The sequence below is a fragment of the Scyliorhinus torazame genome, chromosome 22 (genome assembly GCF_047496885.1).
Source record: "Scyliorhinus torazame isolate Kashiwa2021f chromosome 22, sScyTor2.1, whole genome shotgun sequence".
In the NCBI taxonomy this organism is placed as follows: Eukaryota; Metazoa; Chordata; class Chondrichthyes; order Carcharhiniformes; family Scyliorhinidae; genus Scyliorhinus; species Scyliorhinus torazame.
The window spans coordinates 34,559,321-34,580,453 of record NC_092728.1 but is presented as its reverse complement, the minus strand read 5'-3'; the positions used below and the strand labels follow the sequence as shown (position 1 = coordinate 34,580,453).

General features: G+C 56.8%; 1 protein-coding gene across 1 annotated transcript in view; it reads left to right on the top strand.

Annotated features, from left to right (window-relative positions):
- The first annotated feature begins 265 nt into the window (after positions 1-265).
- The window catches only part of LOC140398999 (lipocalin-like), an 80,855-nt gene continuing 59,987 nt past the window's right edge, over positions 266-21,133 (top strand). The window contains exons 1-2 of the mRNA XM_072488039.1: positions 266-430; positions 17,342-17,481. Of these exons, the coding sequence (XP_072344140.1) occupies positions 335-430; positions 17,342-17,481 (236 nt within the window). The 5' untranslated portion in view covers positions 266-334. The remainder of the gene's footprint in view (positions 431-17,341; positions 17,482-21,133) is intronic.

Sequence of the window (21,133 nt, the reverse complement as noted above, 5' to 3'; positions counted from 1 at the left end):
TTGGTGTGATTTACACGTTCGTGCTCGGTGCCCACTGTGAAGACATTATTGATTTACCACAGTGACCAGATGTTCGTGAGATGTGGATTTGATGTGGGTTTGATGTGTGTGTACTTTGCTCTTCGTGAGACTCTGTCCTGCTTGTTGTGTGAATCTATGCGTGTTGTCCTTAAGCCCACTTCCAGCTTGTGCCGTGTGAGGGTTTTTAATTAGTTCATTGTGTTGTGGTTTACTATTCAGCTGTGCGATTCTCTCCGTTATAAATGCAAGCTCCCTGGCCATTGTGCATCAGAAGCATCTCAGTGAGTGTGTGGAGCCAGCAGCCGCAGCAACAATGAACAAGGTGGTGTTGTGTGCCACTCTGGCACTGCTCTGTACAGTACTCGAGTCTGCTGAAATCCAAGTCCAGAGTAACTTCGACCTCAACCAGGTACTTTATATTTTTTTTATTACTTATTTTTATTATTTTACTTTCAGGGTTGTAGGATTTCTGCATCTCTGATTTTATCATTTCCTCCCTCTCTCAAGGCAATGTTTCAGATGCGTATCTCTTTAGTTGTACCTCATCCGCACTCATTCCAGCCAAGAATTGTCCGCTCCCCATCGCTCAGACTATAGCCATGGGGTGGAATGGGCAGGAAAGTGTGGTGGATGGGGGTTCAAATTGCTGCACAAATATTTCATTGGGTCCAGGGTTTGAGAAACAATTGACAATGAGGAGAGAAGCCATACAATCCCTACCGTGCAGAATGAGGCCATTGGGCCCATCGAGTCAGCGCTGATCCTCTGAAAGAGCGCCCTACCTTGCCCCTCTCCCCAACCCTACCCCCATAACCCCAGTTATCCTGCATATCCCTGGACACTAAGCGGCAATTGACCATGGCCAATCCATCGAACCTGCACACCCTTGGACTGTGGGTGGAAACCGGAGCACCCGGAGGAAACCCACACAGACACGGGCATAATGTGTAAACTCCACACAGACAGTGACCCATGGCCGGAATTGAACCCGGGTCACGGGTGCTATTATGCAGCAGTGATAAACACTGTGCCACCATATCACGTCGTGAGGCGCGAGAAGCCCGGGAGAGTGGGAAAGTGTTCAAGTAGTTTGTGAGGATTTGGGTGAGTGGTGAGAGTGGGAGGATGAGGGAGTCAGTGAGGGTGATGGTGAGGCGAGGTTTGTGGGTGAGGGGGTCAGTGGGGGTGATGGTGAGGAGAGGTTTGTGGGTGAGGTGGTCAGTGGGGTGATGGTGAGGAGAGGTTTGTGGGTGAGGGGGTCAGTGGGGGTGATGGTGAGGAGAGGTTTGTGGGTGAGGGGTCAGTGGGGGTGATAGTGAGGAGAGGTTTGTGGGTGAGGGGGTCAATTGGGGTGATGGTGAGGAGAGGTTTGTAGGTGAGGGGGTCAGTGGGGGTAATGGTGAGGAGAGGTTTGTGGGTGAAGGGGTCAGTGGGGGTGATGGTGAGGAGAGGTTTGTGGGTGAGGGGGTCAGTGAGAGTGATGGTGAGGCGAGGTTTGTGGGTGAGGGGTCAGTGAGGGTGCTGTTGAGGAGAGGTTTGTGGGTGAGGGGGTCTGTGGGGGTGATGGTGAGGAGAGGTTTGTGGGTGAGGGGTCAGTGGGGGTGATGGTGGGGAGAGGTTTGTGGGTGAGGGCGTCAGTGGGGGTGATGGTGAGGAGAGGTTTGTGGGTGAGGGGGTCAGTGGGAGTGATGGTGAGGAGAGGTTTGTGGGTGAGGGGGTCAGTGGGGGTGATGGTGAGGAGAGGTTTGTGGGTGAGGGGGTCAGTTGGGGTGATAGTGAGGAGAGGTTTGTGGGTGAGGGGGTCAGTGGGAGTGATGGTGAGGAGAGGTTTGTGGGTGAGGGGGTCAGTGGGGGTGATGGTGAGGAGAGGTTTGTGGGTGAGGGGGTCAGTTGGGGTGATGGTGAGGTGAGGTTTGTGGGTGCGGGGGTCAGTGGGGGTGATGGTGCGGAGAGGTTTGTGGGTGAGGGGGTCAGTGGGGGTGGTGAGGAGAGGTTTGTGGGTGAGGGGGTCTGTGTGGGTGATGGTGAGGAGAGGTTTGTGGGTGAGGGGTCAGTGGGGGTGATGATGAGGAGAGGTCTGTGGGTGAGGGGGTCAGTGGGAGTGATAGTGAGGAGAGGTTTGTGGGTGAGGGAGTCAGTGGGGGTGATAGTGAGGAGAGGTTTGTGGGTGAGGGGGTCTGTGGGGGTGATGGTGAGGAGAGGTCTGTGGGTGAGGGGGTCAGTGGGGGTGATGATGAGGAGAGGTTTGTGGGTGAGGGGGTCTGTGGGGGTGATGGTGAGGAGAGGTCTGTGGGTGAGGGGGTCAGTGGGGGTGATGGTGAGGAGAGGTCTGTGGGTGAGGGGGTCAGTGGGGGTGATGGTGAGGAGAGGTCTGTGGGTGAGGGGGTCAGTGGGGGTGATGGTGAGGTGAGGTTTGTGGGTGAGGGGGTCAGTGGGGGTGATGATGAGGAGAGGTTTGTGGGTGAGGGGGTCTGTGGGGGTGATGGTGAGGAGAGGTCTGTGGGTGAGGGGGTCAGTGGGGGTGATGGTGAGGAGAGGTCTGTGGGTGAGGGGGTCAGTGGGGGTGATGATGAGGAGAGGTTTGTGGGTGAGGGGGTCAGTGGGGGTGCTGGTTAGGAGAGGTTTGTGGGTGAGGGGGTCTGTGTGGGTGATGGTGAGGAGAGGTTTGTGGGTGAGGGGTCAGTGGGGGTGATGATGAGGAGAGGTTTGTGGGTGAGGGGGTCAGTGGGGGTGATAGTGAGGAGAGGTTGTGGGTGAGGGGGTCAGTGGGGGTGATGGTGAGGAGAGGTTTGTGGGTGAGGCGGTCAGTGGGGGTGATGGTGAGGAGAGGTTGTGGGTGAGGGGGTGATGGTGAGGAGAGGTTTGTGGGTGAGGGGGTCAGTGGGGGTGATGGTGAGGAGAGGTTGTGGGTGAGGGGGTCAGTGGGGGTGATGGTGAGGAGAGGTTTGTGGGTGAGGGGGTCTGTGGGGGTGATGGTGAGGAGAGGTTGTGGGTGAGGGGGTCAGTGGGGGTGATGGTGAGGAGAGGTTGTGGGTGAGGGGGTCCGTGGGGGTGATGGTGAGGAGAAGTTTGTGGGTGAGGGGGTCAGTGGGGGGTAATGGTGAGGAGAAATCTGTGGGTGAGGGGGTCAGTGGGGGTGCTGGTGAGGCGAGGTTTGTGGGTGAGGGGGTCAGTGGGGATGATGGTGAGGAGAGGTTTGTGGGTGAGGGGGTCAGTGGGGGTGATGGTGAGGAGAGGTTTGTGGGTGAGGGGATCAGTGGGGGTGATGGTGAGGAGAGGTTGTGGGTGAGGGGGTCAGTGGGGGTGATGGTGAGGAGAGGTTTGAGGGTGAGGGGGTCAGTGGGGGTGATGGTGAGGAGAGGTTTGTGGGTGAGGGGGTCTGTGGGGGTGATGGTGAGGAGAGGTTTGTGGGTGAGGGGTCAGTGGGGGTGATGGTGAGGAGAGGTTTGTGGGTGAGGGGGTCAGTGGGGGTGATGGTGAGGAGAGGTTTGTGGGTGAGCCGGTCAGTGGGGGTGATGGTGAGGAGAGGTTTGTGGGTGAGGGGGTCGGTGGGGGTGATGGTGAGGAGAGGTTTGTGGGTGAGGGGGTCAGTGGGGGTGATGGTGAGGAGAGGTTGTGGGTGAGAGGGTCAGTGGGGTTGATGGTGAGGAGAGGTTTGTGGGTGAGGGGGTCTGTGGGTGTGCTGATCAGGAGAGGTTTGTGGGTGAGGGGGTCAGTGGGGGCGATAAGAAGGAGAGGTTTGTGGGTGAGGGGGTCAGTGGGGGTGATGGTGAGGAGAGGTTTGTGGGTGAGGGGGTCAGTGGGGGTGATGGTGAGGAGAGGTTTGTGGGTGAGGGGGTCAGTGGGGGTGATGGTGAGGAGAGGTTTGTGGGTGAGGGGGTCAGTGGGAGTGATTGTGAGGAGAGGTTTGTGGGTGAGGGGGTCAGTGGGGGGATGGTGAGGAGAGGTTTGTGGGTGAGGGGGTCAGTGGGGGTGATGGTGAGGAGAGGTTTGTGGGTGAGGGGGTCAGTGGGGGTGATGGTGAGGAGAGGTTTGTGGGTGAGGGGGTCAGTGGGAGTGATTGTGAGGAGAGGTTTGTGGGTGAGGGGGTCAGTGGGGGGATGGTGAGGAGAGGTTTGTGGGTGAGGGGGTCCGTGGGGCTGATGGTGAGGAGAGGTTTGTGGGTGAGGGGGTCAGTGGGGGTGATTGTGAGGAGAGGTTTGTGGGTGAGGGGGTCAGTGGGGGTGACTGTGAGGAGAGGTTTGTGGGTGAGGGGGTCCGTGCGGGTGATGGTGAGGAGAGGTTTGTGGGTGAGGGGGTCACTGGGGGTGATGGTGAGGAGAGGTTTGTGGGTGAGGGGTCAGTGGGGGTGATAGTGAGGAGAGGTTGTGGGTAAGGGGGTCAGTGGGGGTGATGGTGAGGAGAGGTTTGTGGGTGAGGGGGTCAGTGGGAGTGATAGTGAGGAGAGGTTGTGGGTAAGGGGGTCAGTGGGGGTGATGGTGAGGAGAGGTCTGTGGGTGAGGGGGTCAGTGGGGGTGATGGTGAGGAGAGGTCTGTGGGTGAGGGGGTCAGTGGGGGTGATGGTGAGGTGAGGTTTGTGGGTGAGGGGGTCAGTGGGGGTGATGATGAGGAGAGGTTTGTGGGTGAGGGGGTCTGTGGGGGTGATGGTGAGGAGAGGTCTGTGGGTGAGGGGGTCAGTGGGGGTGATGGTGAGGAGAGGTCTGTGGGTGAGGGGGTCAGTGGGGGTGATGATGAGGAGAGGTTTGTGGGTGAGGGGGTCAGTGGGGGTGCTGGTTAGGAGAGGTTTGTGGGTGAGGGGGTCTGTGTGGGTGATGGTGAGGAGAGGTTTGTGGGTGAGGGGTCAGTGGGGGTGATGATGAGGAGAGGTTTGTGGGTGAGGGGGTCAGTGGGGGTGATAGTGAGGAGAGGTTGTGGGTGAGGGGGTCAGTGGGGGTGATGGTGAGGAGAGGTTTGTGCGTGAGGCGGTCAGTGGGGGTGATGGTGAGGAGAGGTTGTGGGTGAGGGGGTGATGGTGAGGAGAGGTTTGTGGGTGAGGGGGTCAGTGGGGGTGATGGTGAGGAGAGGTTGTGGGTGAGGGGGTCAGTGGGGGTGATGGTGAGGAGAGGTTTGTGGGTGAGGGGGTCTGTGGGGGTGATGGTGAGGAGAGGTTGTGGGTGAGGGGGTCAGTGGGGGTGATGGTGAGGAGAGGTTGTGGGTGAGGGGGTCCGTGGGGGTGATGGTGAGGAGAAGTTTGTGGGTGAGGGGGTCAGTGGGGGGTAATGGTGAGGAGAAATCTGTGGGTGAGGGGGTCAGTGGGGGTGCTGGTGAGGCGAGGTTTGTGGGTGAGGGGGTCAGTGGGGATGATGGTGAGGAGAGGTTTGTGGGTGAGGGGGTCAGTGGGGGTGATGGTGAGGAGAGGTTTGTGGGTGAGGGGATCAGTGGGGGTGATGGTGAGGAGAGGTTGTGGGTGAGGGGGTCAGTGGGGGTGATGGTGAGGAGAGGTTTGAGGGTGAGGGGGTCAGTGGGGGTGATGGTGAGGAGAGGTTTGTGGGTGAGGGGGTCTGTGGGGGTGATGGTGAGGAGAGGTTTGTGGGTGAGGGGTCAGTGGGGGTGATGGTGAGGAGAGGTTTGTGGGTGAGGGGGTCAGTGGGGGTGATGGTGAGGAGAGGTTTGTGGGTGAGCCGGTCAGTGGGGGTGATGGTGAGGAGAGGTTTGTGGGTGAGGGGGTCAGTGGGGGTGATGGTGAGGAGAGGTTTGTGGGTGAGGGGGTCAGTGGGGGTGATGGTGAGGAGAGGTTGTGGGTGAGAGGGTCAGTGGGGTTGATGGTGAGGAGAGGTTTGTGGGTGAGGGGGTCTGTGGGTGTGCTGATCAGGAGAGGTTTGTGGGTGAGGGGGTCAGTGGGGGCGATAAGAAGGAGAGGTTTGTGGGTGAGGGGGTCAGTGGGGGTGATGGTGAGGAGAGGTTTGTGGGTGAGGGGGTCAGTGGGGGTGATGGTGAGGAGAGGTTTGTGGGTGAGGGGGTCAGTGGGGGTGATGGTGAGGAGAGGTTTGTGGGTGAGGGGGTCAGTGGGAGTGATTGTGAGGAGAGGTTTGTGGGTGAGGGGGTCAGTGGGGGGATGGTGAGGAGAGGTTTGTGGGTGAGGGGGTCAGTGGGGGTGATGGTGAGGAGAGGTTTGTGGGTGAGGGGGTCAGTGGGGGTGATGGTGAGGAGAGGTTTGTGGGTGAGGGGGTCAGTGGGAGTGATTGTGAGGAGAGGTTTGTGGGTGAGGGGGTCAGTGGGGGGATGGTGAGGAGAGGTTTGTGGGTGAGGGGGTCCGTGGGGCTGATGGTGAGGAGAGGTTTGTGGGTGAGGGGGTCAGTGGGGGTGATTGTGAGGAGAGGTTTGTGGGTGAGGGGGTCAGTGGGGGTGACTGTGAGGAGAGGTTTGTGGGTGAGGGGGTCCGTGCGGGTGATGGTGAGGAGAGGTTTGTGGGTGAGGGGGTCACTGGGGGTGATGGTGAGGAGAGGTTTGTGGGTGAGGGGTCAGTGGGGGTGATAGTGAGGAGAGGTTGTGGGTAAGGGGGTCAGTGGGGGTGATGGTGAGGAGAGGTTTGTGGGTGAGGGGGTCAGTGGGAGTGATAGTGAGGAGAGGTTGTGGGTAAGGGGGTCAGTGGGGGTGATGGTGAGGAGAGGTCTGTGGGTGAGGGGGTCAGTGGGGGTGATGGTGAGGAGAGGTTTGTGGGTGAGGGGGTCAGTGGGAGTGATAGTGAGGAGAGGTTGTGGGTAAGGGGGTCAGTGGGGGTGATAGTGAGGAGAGGTTGTGGGTGAGGGGGTCAGTGGGGGTGATGGTGAGGAGAGGTTTGTGGGTGAGGGGGTCAGTGGGGGTGATGGTGAGGAGAGGTTTGTGGGTGAGGGGGTCAGTGGGGGTGATGGTGAGGAGAGGTTTGTGGGTGAGGGGGTCAGTGGGAGTGATAGTGAGGAGAGATTGTGGGTAAGGGGGTCAGTGGGGGTGATAGTGAGGAGAGGTTGTGGGTGAGGGGGTCAGTGGGGGTGATGGTGAGGAGAGGTTTGTGGGTGAGGGGGTCAGTGGGGGTGATGGTGAGGAGAGGTTTGTGGGTGAGGGGGTCAGTGGGGGTGATGGTGAGGAGAGGTTTGTGGGTGAGGGGTCAGTGGGGGTGATGGTGAGGAGAGGTTTGTGGGTGAGGGGGTCAGTGGGGGTGATGGTGAGGAGAGGTTTGTGGGTGAGCCGGTCAGTGGGGTGATGGTGAGGAGAGGTTTGTGGGTGAGGGGGTCAGTGGGGGTGATGAGGAGGAGAGGTTTGTGGGTGAGGGGGTCAGTGGGGGTGATGGTGAGGAGAGGTTGTGGGTGAGGGGGTGATGGTGAGGAGAGGTTTGTGGGTGAAGGGGTCAGTGGGGATGATGGTGAGGAGAGGTTGTGGGTGAGGGGGTCAGTGGGGGTGATGATGAGGAGAGGTTTGTGGGTGAGGGGGTCAGTGGGGGTGATGGTGAGGAGAGGTTTGTGGGTGAGGGGGTCAGTGGGGGTGATGGTGAGGTGAGGTTTGTGGGTGAGGGGGTCAGTGTGGGTGATGGTGAGGAGAGGTTGTGGGTGAGGGGGTCAGTGGGGGTGATGGTGAGGAGAGGTTTGTGGGTGAGGGGGTCAGTGGGGGGTAATGGTGAGGCGAGGTTTGTGGGTGAGGGGGTCAGTGGGGGTGATGGTGAGGAGAGGTTTGTGGGTGAGGGGGTCAGTGGGGTTGATGGTGAGGAGAGGTTTGTGGGTGAGGGGGTCTGTGGGGGTGATGGTGAGGAGAGGTCTGTGGGTGAGGGTGTCAGTGGGGGTGATGATGAGGAGAGGTTTGTGGGTGAGGGGGTCTGTGGGGGTGATGGTGAGGAGAGGTCTGTGGGTGAGGGTGTCTGTGGGGGTGCTGGTCAGGAGAGGTTTGTGGGTGAGGGGGTCAGTGGGGGCGATAGTGAGGAGAGGTTTGTGGGTGAGGGGGTCAGTGGGGGTGCTGGTGAGGAGAGGTTTGTGGGTGAGGGGGTCAGTGGCGGTGATGGTGAGGAGAGGTTTGTGGGTGAGGGGGTCAGTGGGGGTGATGGTGAGGAGAGGTTTGTGGGTGAGGGGGTCAGTGGGGGTGATGGTGAGGAGAGGTTTGTGGGTGAGGGGGTCAGTGGGGGTGCTGGTGAGGAGAGGTTTGTGGGTGAGGGGGTCAGTGGGGGTGATGGTGAGGAGAGGTTTGTGGGTGAGGGGGTCAGTGGGGGTGATGGTGAGGAGAGGTTTGTGGGTGAGGGGGTCAGTGGGGGTGATGGTGAGGAGAGGTTTGTGGGTGAGGGGGTCAGTGGGGGTGGTGAGAAGAGGTTTGTGGGTGAGGGGGTCAGTGGGGGTGATTGTGAGGAGAGGTTTGTGGGTGAGGGGGTCAGTGGGGGTGATGGTGAGGAGAGGTTTGTGGGTGAGGCGGTCAGTGGGGGTGATGGTGAGGAGAGGTTTGTGGGTGAGGGGGTCAGTTGGGGTGATGGTGAGGTGAGGTTTGTGGGTGCGGGGGTCAGTGGGGGTGATGGTGAGGAGTGGTTTGTGGGTGAGGGGGTCAGTGGGGGTGATGGTGAGGAGAGGTTTGTGGGTGAGGGGGTCAGTGGGGGTGATAGTGAGGAGAGGTTTGTGGGTGAGGGGGTCAGTGGGGGTGATAGTGAGGTGAGGTTTGTGGGTGAGGGGGTCAGTGGGGGTGATGGTGAGGAGAGGTTTGTGGGTGAGGGGGTCAGTGGGGGTGATTGTGAGGAGAGGTTTGTGGGTGAGGGGGTCAGTGGGGGTGATGATGAGGAGAGGTTTGTGGGTGAGGGGGTCAGTGGGGGTGATGGTGAGGAGAGGTTTGTGGGTCAGGGGGTCAGTGGGGGTGATTGTGAGGAGAGGTTTGTGTGTGAGGGGGTCAGTGGGGGTGATGATGAGGAGAGGTTTGTGGGTGAGGGGGTCAGTGGGGGTGATGGTTAGGAGAGGTTTGTGGGTGAGGGGGTCTGTGTGGGTGATGGTGAGGAGAGGTTTGTGGGTGAGGGGTCAGTGGGGGTGATGATGAGGAGAGGTTTGTGGGTGAGGGGGTCAGTGGGGGTGATAGTGAGGAGAGGTTGTGGGTGAGGGGGTCAGTGGGGGTGATGGTGAGGAGAGGTTTGTGGGTGAGGCGGTCAGTGGGGGTGATGGTGAGGAGAGGTTGTGGGTGAGGGGGTGATGGTGAGGAGAGGTTTGTGGGTGAGGGGGTCAGTGGGGGTGATGGTGAGGAGAGGTTGTGGGTGAGGGGGTCAGTGGGGGTGATGGTGAGGAGAGGTTTGTGGGTGAGGGGGTCTGTGGGGGTGATGGTGAGGAGAGGTTGTGGGTGAGGGGGTCAGTGGGGGTGATGGTGAGGAGAGGTTGTGGGTGAGGGGGTCCGTGGGGGTGATGGTGAGGAGAAGTTTGTGGGTGAGGGGGTCAGTGGGGGGTAATGGTGAGGAGAAATCTGTGGGTGAGGGGGTCAGTGGGGGTGCTGGTGAGGCGAGGTTTGTGGGTGAGGGGGTCAGTGGGGATGATGGTGAGGAGAGGTTTGTGGGTGAGGGGGTCAGTGGGGGTGATGGTGAGGAGAGGTTTGTGGGTGAGGGGATCAGTGGGGGTGATGGTGAGGAGAGATTGTGGGTGAGGGGGTCAGTGGGGGTGATGGTGAGGAGAGGTTTGAGGGTGAGGGGGTCAGTGGGGGTGATGGTGAGGAGAGGTTTGTGGGTGAGGGGGTCTGTGGGGGTGATGGTGAGGAGAGGTTTGTGGGTGAGGGGTCAGTGGGGGTGATGGTGAGGAGAGGTTTGTGGGTGAGGGGGTCAGTGGGGGTGATGGTGAGGAGAGGTTTGTGGGTGAGCCGGTCAGTGGGGGTGATGGTGAGGAGAAGTTTGTGGGTGAGGGGGTCAGTGGGGGTGATGGTGAGGAGAGGTTTGTGGGTGAGGGGGTCAGTGGGGGTGATGGTGAGGAGAGGTTGTGGGTGAGAGGGTCAGTGGGGTTGATGGTGAGGAGAGGTTTGTGGGTGAGGGGGTCTGTGGGTGTGCTGGTCAGGAGAGGTTTGTGGGTGAGGGGCTCAGTGGGGGCGATAGTAAGGAGAGGTTTGTGGGTGAGGGGGTCAGTGGAGGTGATGGTGAGGAGAGGTTTGTGGGTGAGGGGGTCAGTGGGGGTGATGGTGAGGAGAGGTTTGTGGGTGAGGGGGTCAGTGGGGGTGATGGTGAGGAGAGGTTTGTGGGTGAGGGGGTCAGTGGGAGTGATTGTGAGGAGAGGTTTGTGGGTGAGGGGGTCAGTGGGGGGATGGTGAGGAGAGGTTTGTGGGTGAGGGGGTCAGTGGGGGTGATGGTGAGGAGAGGTTTGTGGGTGAGGGGGTCAGTGGGGGTGATGGTGAGGAGAGGTTTGTGGGTGAGGGGGTCAGTGGGAGTGATTGTGAGGAGAGGTTTGTGGGTGAGGGGGTCAGTGGGGGGATGGTGAGGAGAGGTTTGTGGGTGAGGGGGTCCGTGGGGCTGATGGTGAGGAGAGGTTTGTGGGTGAGGGGGTCAGTGGGGGTGATTGTGAGGAGAGGTTTGTGGGTGAGGGGGTCAGTGGGGGTGATTGTGAGGAGAGGTTTGTGGGTGAGGGGGTCCGTGCGGGTGATGGTGAGGAGAGGTTTGTGGGTGAGGGGGTCACTGGGGGTGATGGTGAGGAGAGGTTTGTGGGTGAGGGGTCAGTGGGGGTGATAGTGAGGAGAGGTTGTGGGTAAGGGGGTCAGTGGGGGTGATGGTGAGGAGAGGTTTGTGGGTGAGGGGGTCAGTGGGAGTGATAGTGAGGAGAGGTTGTGGGTAAGGGGGTCAGTGGGGGTGATGGTGAGGTGAGGTTTGTGGGTGAGCCGGTCAGTGGGGTGATGGTGAGGAGAGGTTTGTGGGTGAGGGGGTCAGTGGGGGTGATGAGGAGGAGAGGTTTGTGGGTGAGGGGGTCAGTGGGGGTGATGGTGAGGAGAGGTTGTGGGTGAGGGGGTGATGGTGAGGAGAGGTTTGTGGGTGAAGGGGTCAGTGGGGATGATGGTGAGGAGAGGTTGTGGGTGAGGGGGTCAGTGGGGGTGATGATGAGGAGAGGTTTGTGGGTGAGGGGGTCAGTGGGGGTGATGGTGAGGAGAGGTTTGTGGGTGAGGGGGTCAGTGGGGGTGATGGTGAGGTGAGGTTTGTGGGTGAGGGGGTCAGTGTGGGTGATGGTGAGGAGAGGTTGTGGGTGAGGGGGTCAGTGGGGGTGATGGTGAGGAGAGGTTTGTGGGTGAGGGGGTCAGTGGGGGGTAATGGTGAGGCGAGGTTTGTGGGTGAGGGGGTCAGTGGGGGTGATGGTGAGGAGAGGTTTGTGGGTGAGGGGGTCAGTGGGGTTGATGGTGAGGAGAGGTTTGTGGGTGAGGGGGTCTGTGGGGGTGATGGTGAGGAGAGGTCTGTGGGTGAGGGTGTCAGTGGGGGTGATGATGAGGAGAGGTTTGTGGGTGAGGGGGTCTGTGGGGGTGATGGTGAGGAGAGGTCTGTGGGTGAGGGTGTCTGTGGGGGTGCTGGTCAGGAGAGGTTTGTGGGTGAGGGGGTCAGTGGGGGCGATAGTGAGGAGAGGTTTGTGGGTGAGGGGGTCAGTGGGGGTGCTGGTGAGGAGAGGTTTGTGGGTGAGGGGGTCAGTGGGGGTGATGGTGAGGAGAGGTTTGTGGGTGAGGGGGTCAGTGGGGGTGATGGTGAGGAGAGGTTTGTGGGTGAGGGGGTCAGTGGGGGTGATGGTGAGGAGAGGTTTGTGGGTGAGGGGGTCAGTGGGGGTGCTGGTGAGGAGAGGTTTGTGGGTGAGGGGGTCAGTGGGGGTGATGGTGAGGAGAGGTTTGTGGGTGAGGGGGTCAGTGGGGGTGATGGTGAGGAGAGGTTTGTGGGTGAGGGGGTCAGTGGGGGTGATGGTGAGGAGAGGTTTGTGGGTGAGGGGGTCAGTGGGGGTGGTGAGAAGAGGTTTGTGGGTGAGGGGGTCAGTGGGGGTGATTGTGAGGAGAGGTTTGTGGGTGAGGGGGTCAGTGGGGGTGATGGTGAGGAGAGGTTTGTGGGTGAGGCGGTCAGTGGGGGTGATGGTGAGGAGAGGTTTGTGGGTGAGGGGGTCAGTTGGGGTGATGGTGAGGTGAGGTTTGTGGGTGCGGGGGTCAGTGGGGGTGATGGTGAGGAGTGGTTTGTGGGTGAGGGGGTCAGTGGGGGTGATGGTGAGGAGAGGTTTGTGGGTGAGGGGGTCAGTGGGGGTGATAGTGAGGAGAGGTTTGTGGGTGAGGGGGTCAGTGGGGGTGATAGTGAGGTGAGGTTTGTGGGTGAGGGGGTCAGTGGGGGTGATGGTGAGGAGAGGTTTGTGGGTGAGGGGGTCAGTGGGGGTGATTGTGAGGAGAGGTTTGTGGGTGAGGGGGTCAGTGGGGGTGATGATGAGGAGAGGTTTGTGGGTGAGGGGGTCAGTGGGGGTGATGGTGAGGAGAGGTTTGTGGGTCAGGGGGTCAGTGGGGGTGATTGTGAGGAGAGGTTTGTGGGTGAGGGGGTCAGTGGGGGTGATGATGAGGAGAGGTTTGTGGGTGAGGGGGTCAGTGGGGGTGATGGTTAGGAGAGGTTTGTGGGTGAGGGGTCAGTGGGGGTGATGGTGAGTAGAGGTTTGTGGGTGAGGGGGTCAGTGGGGGTGATGGTGAGGAGAGGTTGTGGGTGAGGGGGTGATGGTGAGGAGAGGTTTGTGGGTGAAGGGGTCAGTGGGGATGATGGTGAGGAGAGGTTGTGGGTGAGGGGGTCAGTGGGGGTGATGATGAGGAGAGGTTTGTGGGTGAGGGGGTCAGTGGGGGTGATGGTGAGGAGAGGTTTGTGGGTGAGGGGGTCAGTGGGGGTGATGGTGAGGAGAGGTTGTGGGTGAGGGGGTCAGTGGGGGTGATGGTGAGGAGAGGTTTGTGGGTGAGGGGGTCAGTGGGGGGTAATGGTGAGGCGAGGTTTGTGGGTGAGGGGGTCAGTGGGGGTGATGGTGAGGAGAGGTTTGTGGGTGAGGGGGTCAGTGGGGTTGATGGTGATGAGAGGTTTGTGGGTGAGGGGGTCAGTGGGGGCGATAGTGAGGAGAGGTTTGTGGGTGAGGGGGTCAGTGGGGGTGATGGTGAGGAGAGGTTTGTGGGTGAGGGGGTCTGTGGGGGTGATGGTGAGGTGAGGTTTGTGGGTGAGGGGGTCAGTGGGGGTGATGGTGAGGAGATGTTTGTGGGTGAGGGGGTCAGTGGGGGTGATGGTGAGAAGAGGTTTGTGGGTGAGGGGGTCAGTGGGGGTGATGAGGAGGAGAGGTTTGTGGGTGAGGGGGTCAGTGGGGGTGATGGTGAGGAGAGGTTGTGGGTGAGGGGGTGATGGTGAGGAGAGGTTTGTGGGTGAGGGGGTCAGTGGGGGTGATGATGAGGAGAGGTTTGTGGGTGAGGGGGTCAGTGGGAGTGATGGTGAGGAGAGGTTGTGGGTGAGGGGGTCAGTGGGGGTGATGGTGTGGAGAAGTTTGTGGGTGAGGGCGTCAGTGGGGGGTAATGGTGAGGAGAGGTTTGTGGGTGAGGGGGTCAGTGGGGGTGATAGTGAGGAGAGGTTGTGGGTGAGGGGGTCAGTGGGGGTGCTGGTGAGGCGAGGTTTGTGGGTGAGGGGGTCAGTGGGGGTGATGGTGAGGAGAGGTTGTGGGTGAGGGGGTCAGTGGGGGTGATGGTGAGGAGATGTTTGTGGGTGAGGGGGTCCGTGCGGGTGATGGTGAGGAGAGGTTTGTGGGTGAGGGGGTCAGTGGGGGGATGGTGAGGAGAGGTTTGTGGATGAGGGGGTCAGTAGGGGGATGGTGAGGTGAGGTTTGTGGGTGAGGGGGTCAGTGGGGGGATGGTGAGGAGAGGTTTGTGGGTGAGGGGGTCAGTAGGGGGATGGTGAGGTGAGGTTTGTGGGTGAGGGGGTCAGTGGGGGGATTGTGAGGAGAGGTTTGTGGGTGAGGGGGTCAGTAGGGGGATGGTGAGGTGAGGTTTGTGGGTGAGGGGGTCAGTAGGGGGATGGTGAGGTGAGGTTTGTGGGTGAGGGGGTCAGTGGGGGTGATGGTGAGGAGAGGTTTGTGGGTGAGGGGGTCAGTGGTGGTGATGGTGAGGAGAGGTTTGTGGGTGAGGGGGTCAGTGGTGGTGATGGTGAGGAGAGGTTTGTGGGTGAGGGGGTCAGTGGGGGGGATGGTGAGGTGAGGTTTGTGGGCGAGGGCGTCAGTGGGGGTGATGGTGAGGAGAGGTTTGTGGGTGAGGGGGTCAGTGGGGGTGATGGTGAGGAGAGGTTTGTGGGTGAGGGGGTCAGTGGGGGTGCTGGTGAGGAGAGGTTTGTGGGTGAGGGGGTCAGTGGGGGTGCTGGTGAGGAGAGGTTCGTGGGTGAGGGGGTCAGTGGGGGGATGGTGAGGAGAGGTTTGTGGGTGAGGGGGTCAGTAGGGGGTAATGGTGAGGAGAGGGGATCAGTAGGAATGTAAAGTTGATTCTGTTGTGTGTGAGGCTATGAATTTAGGTTGGTTAACCCTGGTTTTGAGCATAGAATGTAGTTTTGAGGATAGATTCCAGTTTGGAATCTTCCCACGATGTCAATTAGACAGTTTACGGTGGACATAGATACATAGTAGATAGGAGCAGGAGGAGGCCTTTTGGCCCTTCGAGCCTGCTCCGCCATTCATCACGATCATGGCTGATCATCCAACTCAATAGCCAAATCCTGCTTTCTCCCCATAGCCTTTGATCCCGTTCTCCCCAAGTGCTATATCCAGCCACCTCTTGAATATATTCAAAGTTTTAGCATCAACTACTTCCTGTGGTAATGAATTCCACAGGCTCACCACTCTTTGTGTGAAGAAATGTCTCCTTATCTCTGTCCGAAATGGTTTACCCTGAATCCTCAGGCTGTGACCCCTGGTTCTGGACTCACCCATCATTGGTGACATCTTCCCTGCATCTACCCTGTCTAGTCCTGTTAGAATTTTATAAGTCTCTCTGAGATCCCCCTCATTCTTCTGATGTTTGGTGTTAAGTGTCTGGCATTATCAAAGTGAGGACAGTTCTTGGACAACAGGCGTAGAAATGGGTGAAGTTGCCCTGCCCAGTGCCTCTGGGTCTGACTGACGAGTGAACCACGCAATTTCCATTTCAATGGGGGCAGGAAAGCACCTACCGTCTCCTCCCCATTTGTCACCCTCCCCAACAGCCTGACTGTCCATCCTTATAATTACCCCTTTGATCATCCCTCCCCCTTTCCCAATTTGGACCTCTAATCACCTCTTACCTTCTGATTGGCCCCCTCTCTAATCCTCACCGTACCCCTCTGATTGGCTGTTCTGTGCAGTATATACACTGATAATGAACCAATTGGACTGAATGCTCCATTCCTCTGCTGTACATTTTCTTTCATGTGACGTTATAGCAAACCCTTGGCAGTGGTAAGTAAGGGTTAAAAATGATATAAGAATGGAATAACACCATTTCCCTGTGCCATGCCGGAACCTCCAGGAGTAGGAACCAAGTGCTGGTAAATAGGATTAGCATAGTTAAATCTTTGTTGATAGGTGTGGATCAAATGGGCTGGATGGCCTCCTTCACGACACTAAACCTGTAAGTATTGCTACCTCAATCTTTAAACGTAGAGGTATTTAAAGTGTCGGTCTAGAAAGTCAGCACTTTCATAGAATTTACAGTGCAGAAGGAGGCCATTCGGCCCATCGAGTGTACCGGCTCTTGGAAAGAGCACCCTACCCAAGCCCACACCTCCACCCTATCCCCATAACCCAGTAACCCCACCCAACACTAAGGGCAATTTTGGACACTAAGGGCAATTTAGCATGGCCAATCCACCTAACCTGCACATCTTTGGACTGTGGGAGGAAACCGGAGCTCCCGGAGGAAACCCACGCACACACAGGGAGAATGTGCAGACTCCGCACAGACAGTGACCCAAGCCGGAATCGAACCTGGGACCCTGGAGCTCTGAAGCAATTGTGCTATCCACAATGCTACCGTGCTGCCCTGACACTTGATTTTTATTTTTCTCATTTCAATATTGCAGTGTGTCTGTGATATTGGTCCATCCATTTTGTTAGTGTTCCCCTCCCACCACCAACTCCCCCAGGCTGCCGACTCCACCACTTCCCAAGGGCAGGCGGTGGGTATCTCAATGGGAATTCTTCTGCAGTGATGTTACTTACAGATGGTGGAAATGAATGGACACCAAGTCACATAAAAAGCTATTCGGCCCATTGTGTCAGTGCCAGTCAAAAGCCATCACCGAACCATTCTAATCCCATTTTCCAGCCTTGACCCATTGCGGTGTAAGCCCTGGCATCGCAAGTGCACATCTAAATACTTTTTAAATGTTATAGAACATAGAACATAGAACGATACACCCCCAGTTATGAGGGTCTCTGCCTCCACCACCTTTTCAGGCAGCGAGTTCCAGACTCCCACCACCCTCTGGGACTTTACTGACATCCCCCCTAAACCTCCTGCCCCTTATCTTAAACTGAGCTCGGGGAGGAGGATTGCAGCCACCTACTCAAACACATCACCTGGACCTTCAACCAGAACAGTGCGTGTGTCGGCGAGGATTCATGGGGAGGTCATATTTTAAATTCATAAAGGGGAAGTTGGCATCACTAGGCCAGCATTTATTGCCCATCCCTAATTGCCCTTCAGAAGGTGGTGGTGAGCTGCCTTCTTAAGCCGCTGCTGTCCATGTGGTGTAGGGAGGGAGACCCAGCGACAGTGAAGGGACGGCGATATATTTCCCAGTCCAGATGGTGAATGAGGGGAATTCTCAGATGCTGGCGGTCCCAGATATCTGCTGCCCTTGTCCTTTGTGTCTGTCTATTTAGTCTGAGGAAAACTGGGGGTGTTTGTAAAAACCATTCGTGTGAACTTCAGGATCATTCTAGGCTGTTTGGGACAACAACCTGCAATGTTCAGGTGTGTCAAGCAGGTCACCACAAACGCATCACTCTCACCCTGTCACTGGCAAAAACAGAAGAGGACAATGTAGCTTTTAATTTCAATTATCCCAGAATGTAATCATCAGTGTATGTACCAAGGGGCGGCATGCCGGTGTAGTGGTTAGCACTGCTGCCTCACGGCACCGAGGAGCCGAGTTCGATCCCAGTCCCGGGTCACTGTCCGTGTGGAGTTTGCACATTCTCCCCTTGTCTGTGTGGGTCGCATCCCCACAACCCAAAGATGTGCAGAGTCTGACGATTGGCCACGCTAAATGGTACCTTAATTGGAAAAAAAGAATTGGGTACTCTAAATTCATTAAAAAATAATTGTTTAAAAATCAGTGAATGTAACTACATAAATGCTCTATAATGTCAAAGGTTCACTTTCTGTTCAGTTTCTAGGGAAATGGTACATCATCGGAATGGCTTCTGATGCCCGATGGTTCACCAGCAGGAAGCACAAATTCACAATGAGCACAATTCTAATGAAGCCTGTCGGGAATGACAAAGTCGAGACGGTTTTAACAAAAGTCAGGTAAGATCATGAAACCCGGAGTTCCAGTGTAAATGCCTGAGAGAACAAACTAATTGCTAGAATTTTTCAACCAACACTGTCCACTTTCAATGAATGGTATCCACTCAAATTGAGAAAGGGCCCAGAAATATCTATGTTAATACAAACAAGAATAAACATGAAGGATTGTCGAGATGACAAACAGGAAAGGCTTGATTAATAGCAGCACATTTTACCCATTTACAGACAGATGATTGGGGAGATGAGGACAGGTGAGTAGGTAGGACGGAGGATGTGGTTTGGTCGAATTCAAGTGTCCCCTCACTCCCCGCAACGTTTAATATCCCACCCAGTCTAATCCCACTCTCACCCTCACTCCCAAAACTCTTTAATATCCCACCCAGTCTAATCCCACTCTCCCCCTCACTCCCGGAATCCTTTAATATTCCACCCAGTCTAATCCCACTCTCCCCCTCACTCCCGGCATCATTTAATATTCCACCCAGTCTAATCCCACTTTCCCGCTCACTCCCCGCATCGTCTAATATCCCACCCAGTCTAATCCAACTCTCCCCCTCACTCCTGGCATTGTTTAATATTCCGCCCAGTCTAATCCCACTCTCCCCCTCACTCCCTGCATCGTTTAATATTCCACCCAGTCTAATCCCACACTCGCCTCACTCCCTGCATCGTTTAATATTCCACCCAGTCTAATCCCACTCTCCCCCTCACTCCCCGCATTGTTTAATGTTCCATCCAGTCTAATCTCACTCACCCCCTCACTCCCCGCATCGTTTAATATCCCACCCAGTCTAATTACACTCTCCCCCTCACTCCCTGCATTGTTTAATATCCCACCCAGTCTAATCCCACTCTCCCCCTCACTCCCTGCATCGTTTAATATTCCACCTAGTCCAATCCCAATCTCCCCCTCACTCCCCGCATCGTTTAATATCCCACCCAGACCAATCCCACTCTCCCCCTCACTCCCCGCATTGTTTAATATCCCTCCCAATCTAATCTCACTCTCCCCCTCACTCCCCGCATCGTTTCTTCTCCACCCAGTCTAATCCCACTCTCCCCCTCACTCCCGGCATCGTTTAATATTCCACCCAGTCTAACCCCACTCTCCCCCTCACTCCCCGCATCGTTTAATATCCCAGCCAGTCTAATCCCACTTTCCCCCTCACTTCCCGCATCGTTTACTATTCTACCCAGTCTAATCCGACTGTCTCCCTCACTCCACGCATCGTTTAATATCCCACGCAGTCTAATCCCACTCTCCCCCTCACTCCCCGCATTGTTTAATATCCCACCCAGTCTAATCCCACTCTCCCCCTCAATCCCCGCATCATTTAATATCCCACCCAGTCTAATCCCACTCTCGCCCTCATTCCCCGCATCTTTTAATATTCCACCCAGTCTAATCCCACTCTCTCCCTCACTCCCCGCATCATTTGATATCCCACCCAGTCTAATCCCACTCTCGCCCTCATTCCCCGCATCATTTAATATCCCAACCAGTCTAATCCCACTCTCGCCCTCATTCCCCGCATCGTTTAATATTCCAACCAGTCAAATCCCACTCTCCCCCACAATCCCCGCATCGTTTAATATCCCACCCAGTCTAATCCCACTCTCCCCCTCACTCCCCACCCACTCTCATCCCACTCTCCCGCTCACTCCCTGCACCGTTTAATATCCCAACCAGTCTAATCCCACTCTCCCCCTCACTCCCCGCATCGTTTAATATCCCACCCAGTCTAATCCCACTCTCCACCTCACTCCCCGCATTGTTTTATAACCCAACAAGTCCAATCCCACTCTCCCCCTCACTCCCCGCATTCTTTAATATCCCACCCAGTCTAATCCCACTCTCCCCCTCAATCCCCGCATCATTTAATATCCCACCCAGTCTAATCCCACTCTCGCCCTCATTCCCCGCATCTTTTAATATTCCACCCAGTCTAATCCCACTCTCCCCCTCACTCCCCGCATCATTTAATATCCCACCCAGTCTAATCCAACTCTCGCCCTCATTCCCCGCATCATTTAATATCCCAACCAGTCTAATCCCACTCTCGCCCTCATTGCCCGCATCGTTTAATATTCCAACCAGTCAAATCCCACTCTCCCCCACAATCCCCGCATCGTTTAATATCCCACCCAGTCTAATCCCACTCTCCACCTCATTCCCTGCATCGTTTAATATCCCACCCAGTCTAATCCCACTCTCCCGCTCACACCCCGCATAGTTTCATATTCCACCCAGTCTAATCCCACATTCCCCCTCATTCCCCGCACCGTTTCATATCCCACCCAGTGTAATCCCACTCTCCTCCTCATTCCCCGCATCGTTTAATATTCCACCCAGTCTAATCCCACTCTCCCCCCACACTCCCCACATCATTTAATATTCCACCCAGTCAAATCCAACTCTCCGCCTCACTCCCCGCATCGTTTAATATTCCACCCAGTCTAATCCCACTCTCCCCCCACACTCCCCACATCATTTAATATTCCACCCAGTCAAATCAGACTCTCCGCCTCACTCCCCGCATCGTTTAATATCCCATCCAGTCTAATCCCACTTTCCCCCTCACTTCCCGCATCGTTTACTATTCCACCCAGTCTAATCCGACTGTCTCTCTCACTCCCCGCATCGTTTAATATCCCACGCAGTCTAATCCCACTCTCCCCCTCATTCCCCGCATCGTTTAATATCCCAGCCAGTCTAATCCCACTCTCCCCCTCACTCCCCACATCGTTTAATATTCCACCCAGTCTAATCCCACTCTCCCCCTCACTCCCCACATCGTCTAATATTCCACCCAGTCTAATCCCACTCAGCCCCTCACTCCCCGCATCGTTTAATATTCCACCCAGTCTAATCCCCCTCTCCCCCTCACTCCCCGCATTGTTTAATATTCCACCCAGTCTAATCCCACTCTCCCCCTCACTCCCGGCATCGTTTAATATTCCACCCAGCCTAATCCCACTATCCCCCTCACTCCCCGCATTGTTTAATATTCCACCCAGTCTAATCCCACTCTTCCCCTCACTCCACGCATCGTTTAATATTCAACCCAGTCTAGTCCCATTCTCCCACTCACTCCCCCGTTCATTTAATATCCCACCCAGTCTTATCCCACTCTCCCCCTCACTCCCCGCATCGTTTAATATTCCACCCAGACTAATCCCACTTTCCCCCTCACTCTTCGCATCGTTTAATATGCCACCCAGTATAATTCCACTCTCCCCCTCACTCCCATCATCGTTTAATATTCCACCCAGCATAATCCCACTCTCCCCCTCACTCCCCGCATCATTTAACATCCCACCCAGTCTAATCCCACTCTCCCCCTCACTCCCCGCATCGTTTAATATTCCACCCAGTCAAATCCCACCCTCCCCCTCACTCCCCGCATTGTTTAATATCCCACCCAGTCCAATCCCACTCTCCCCCTCACTCCCCGCATCGTTTCTTCTCCACCCAGTCTAATCCCACTCTCCCCCTCACTCCCGGCATCGTTTAATATTCCACCCAGTCTAATCCCACTCTCCCGCTCACTGCCCGCATCGTTTAATATTCCACCCAGTCTAATCCCATTCTCCCCCTCACTCCCATCATCGTTTAATATTCCACCCAGCATAATCCCACTCTCCCCCTCAC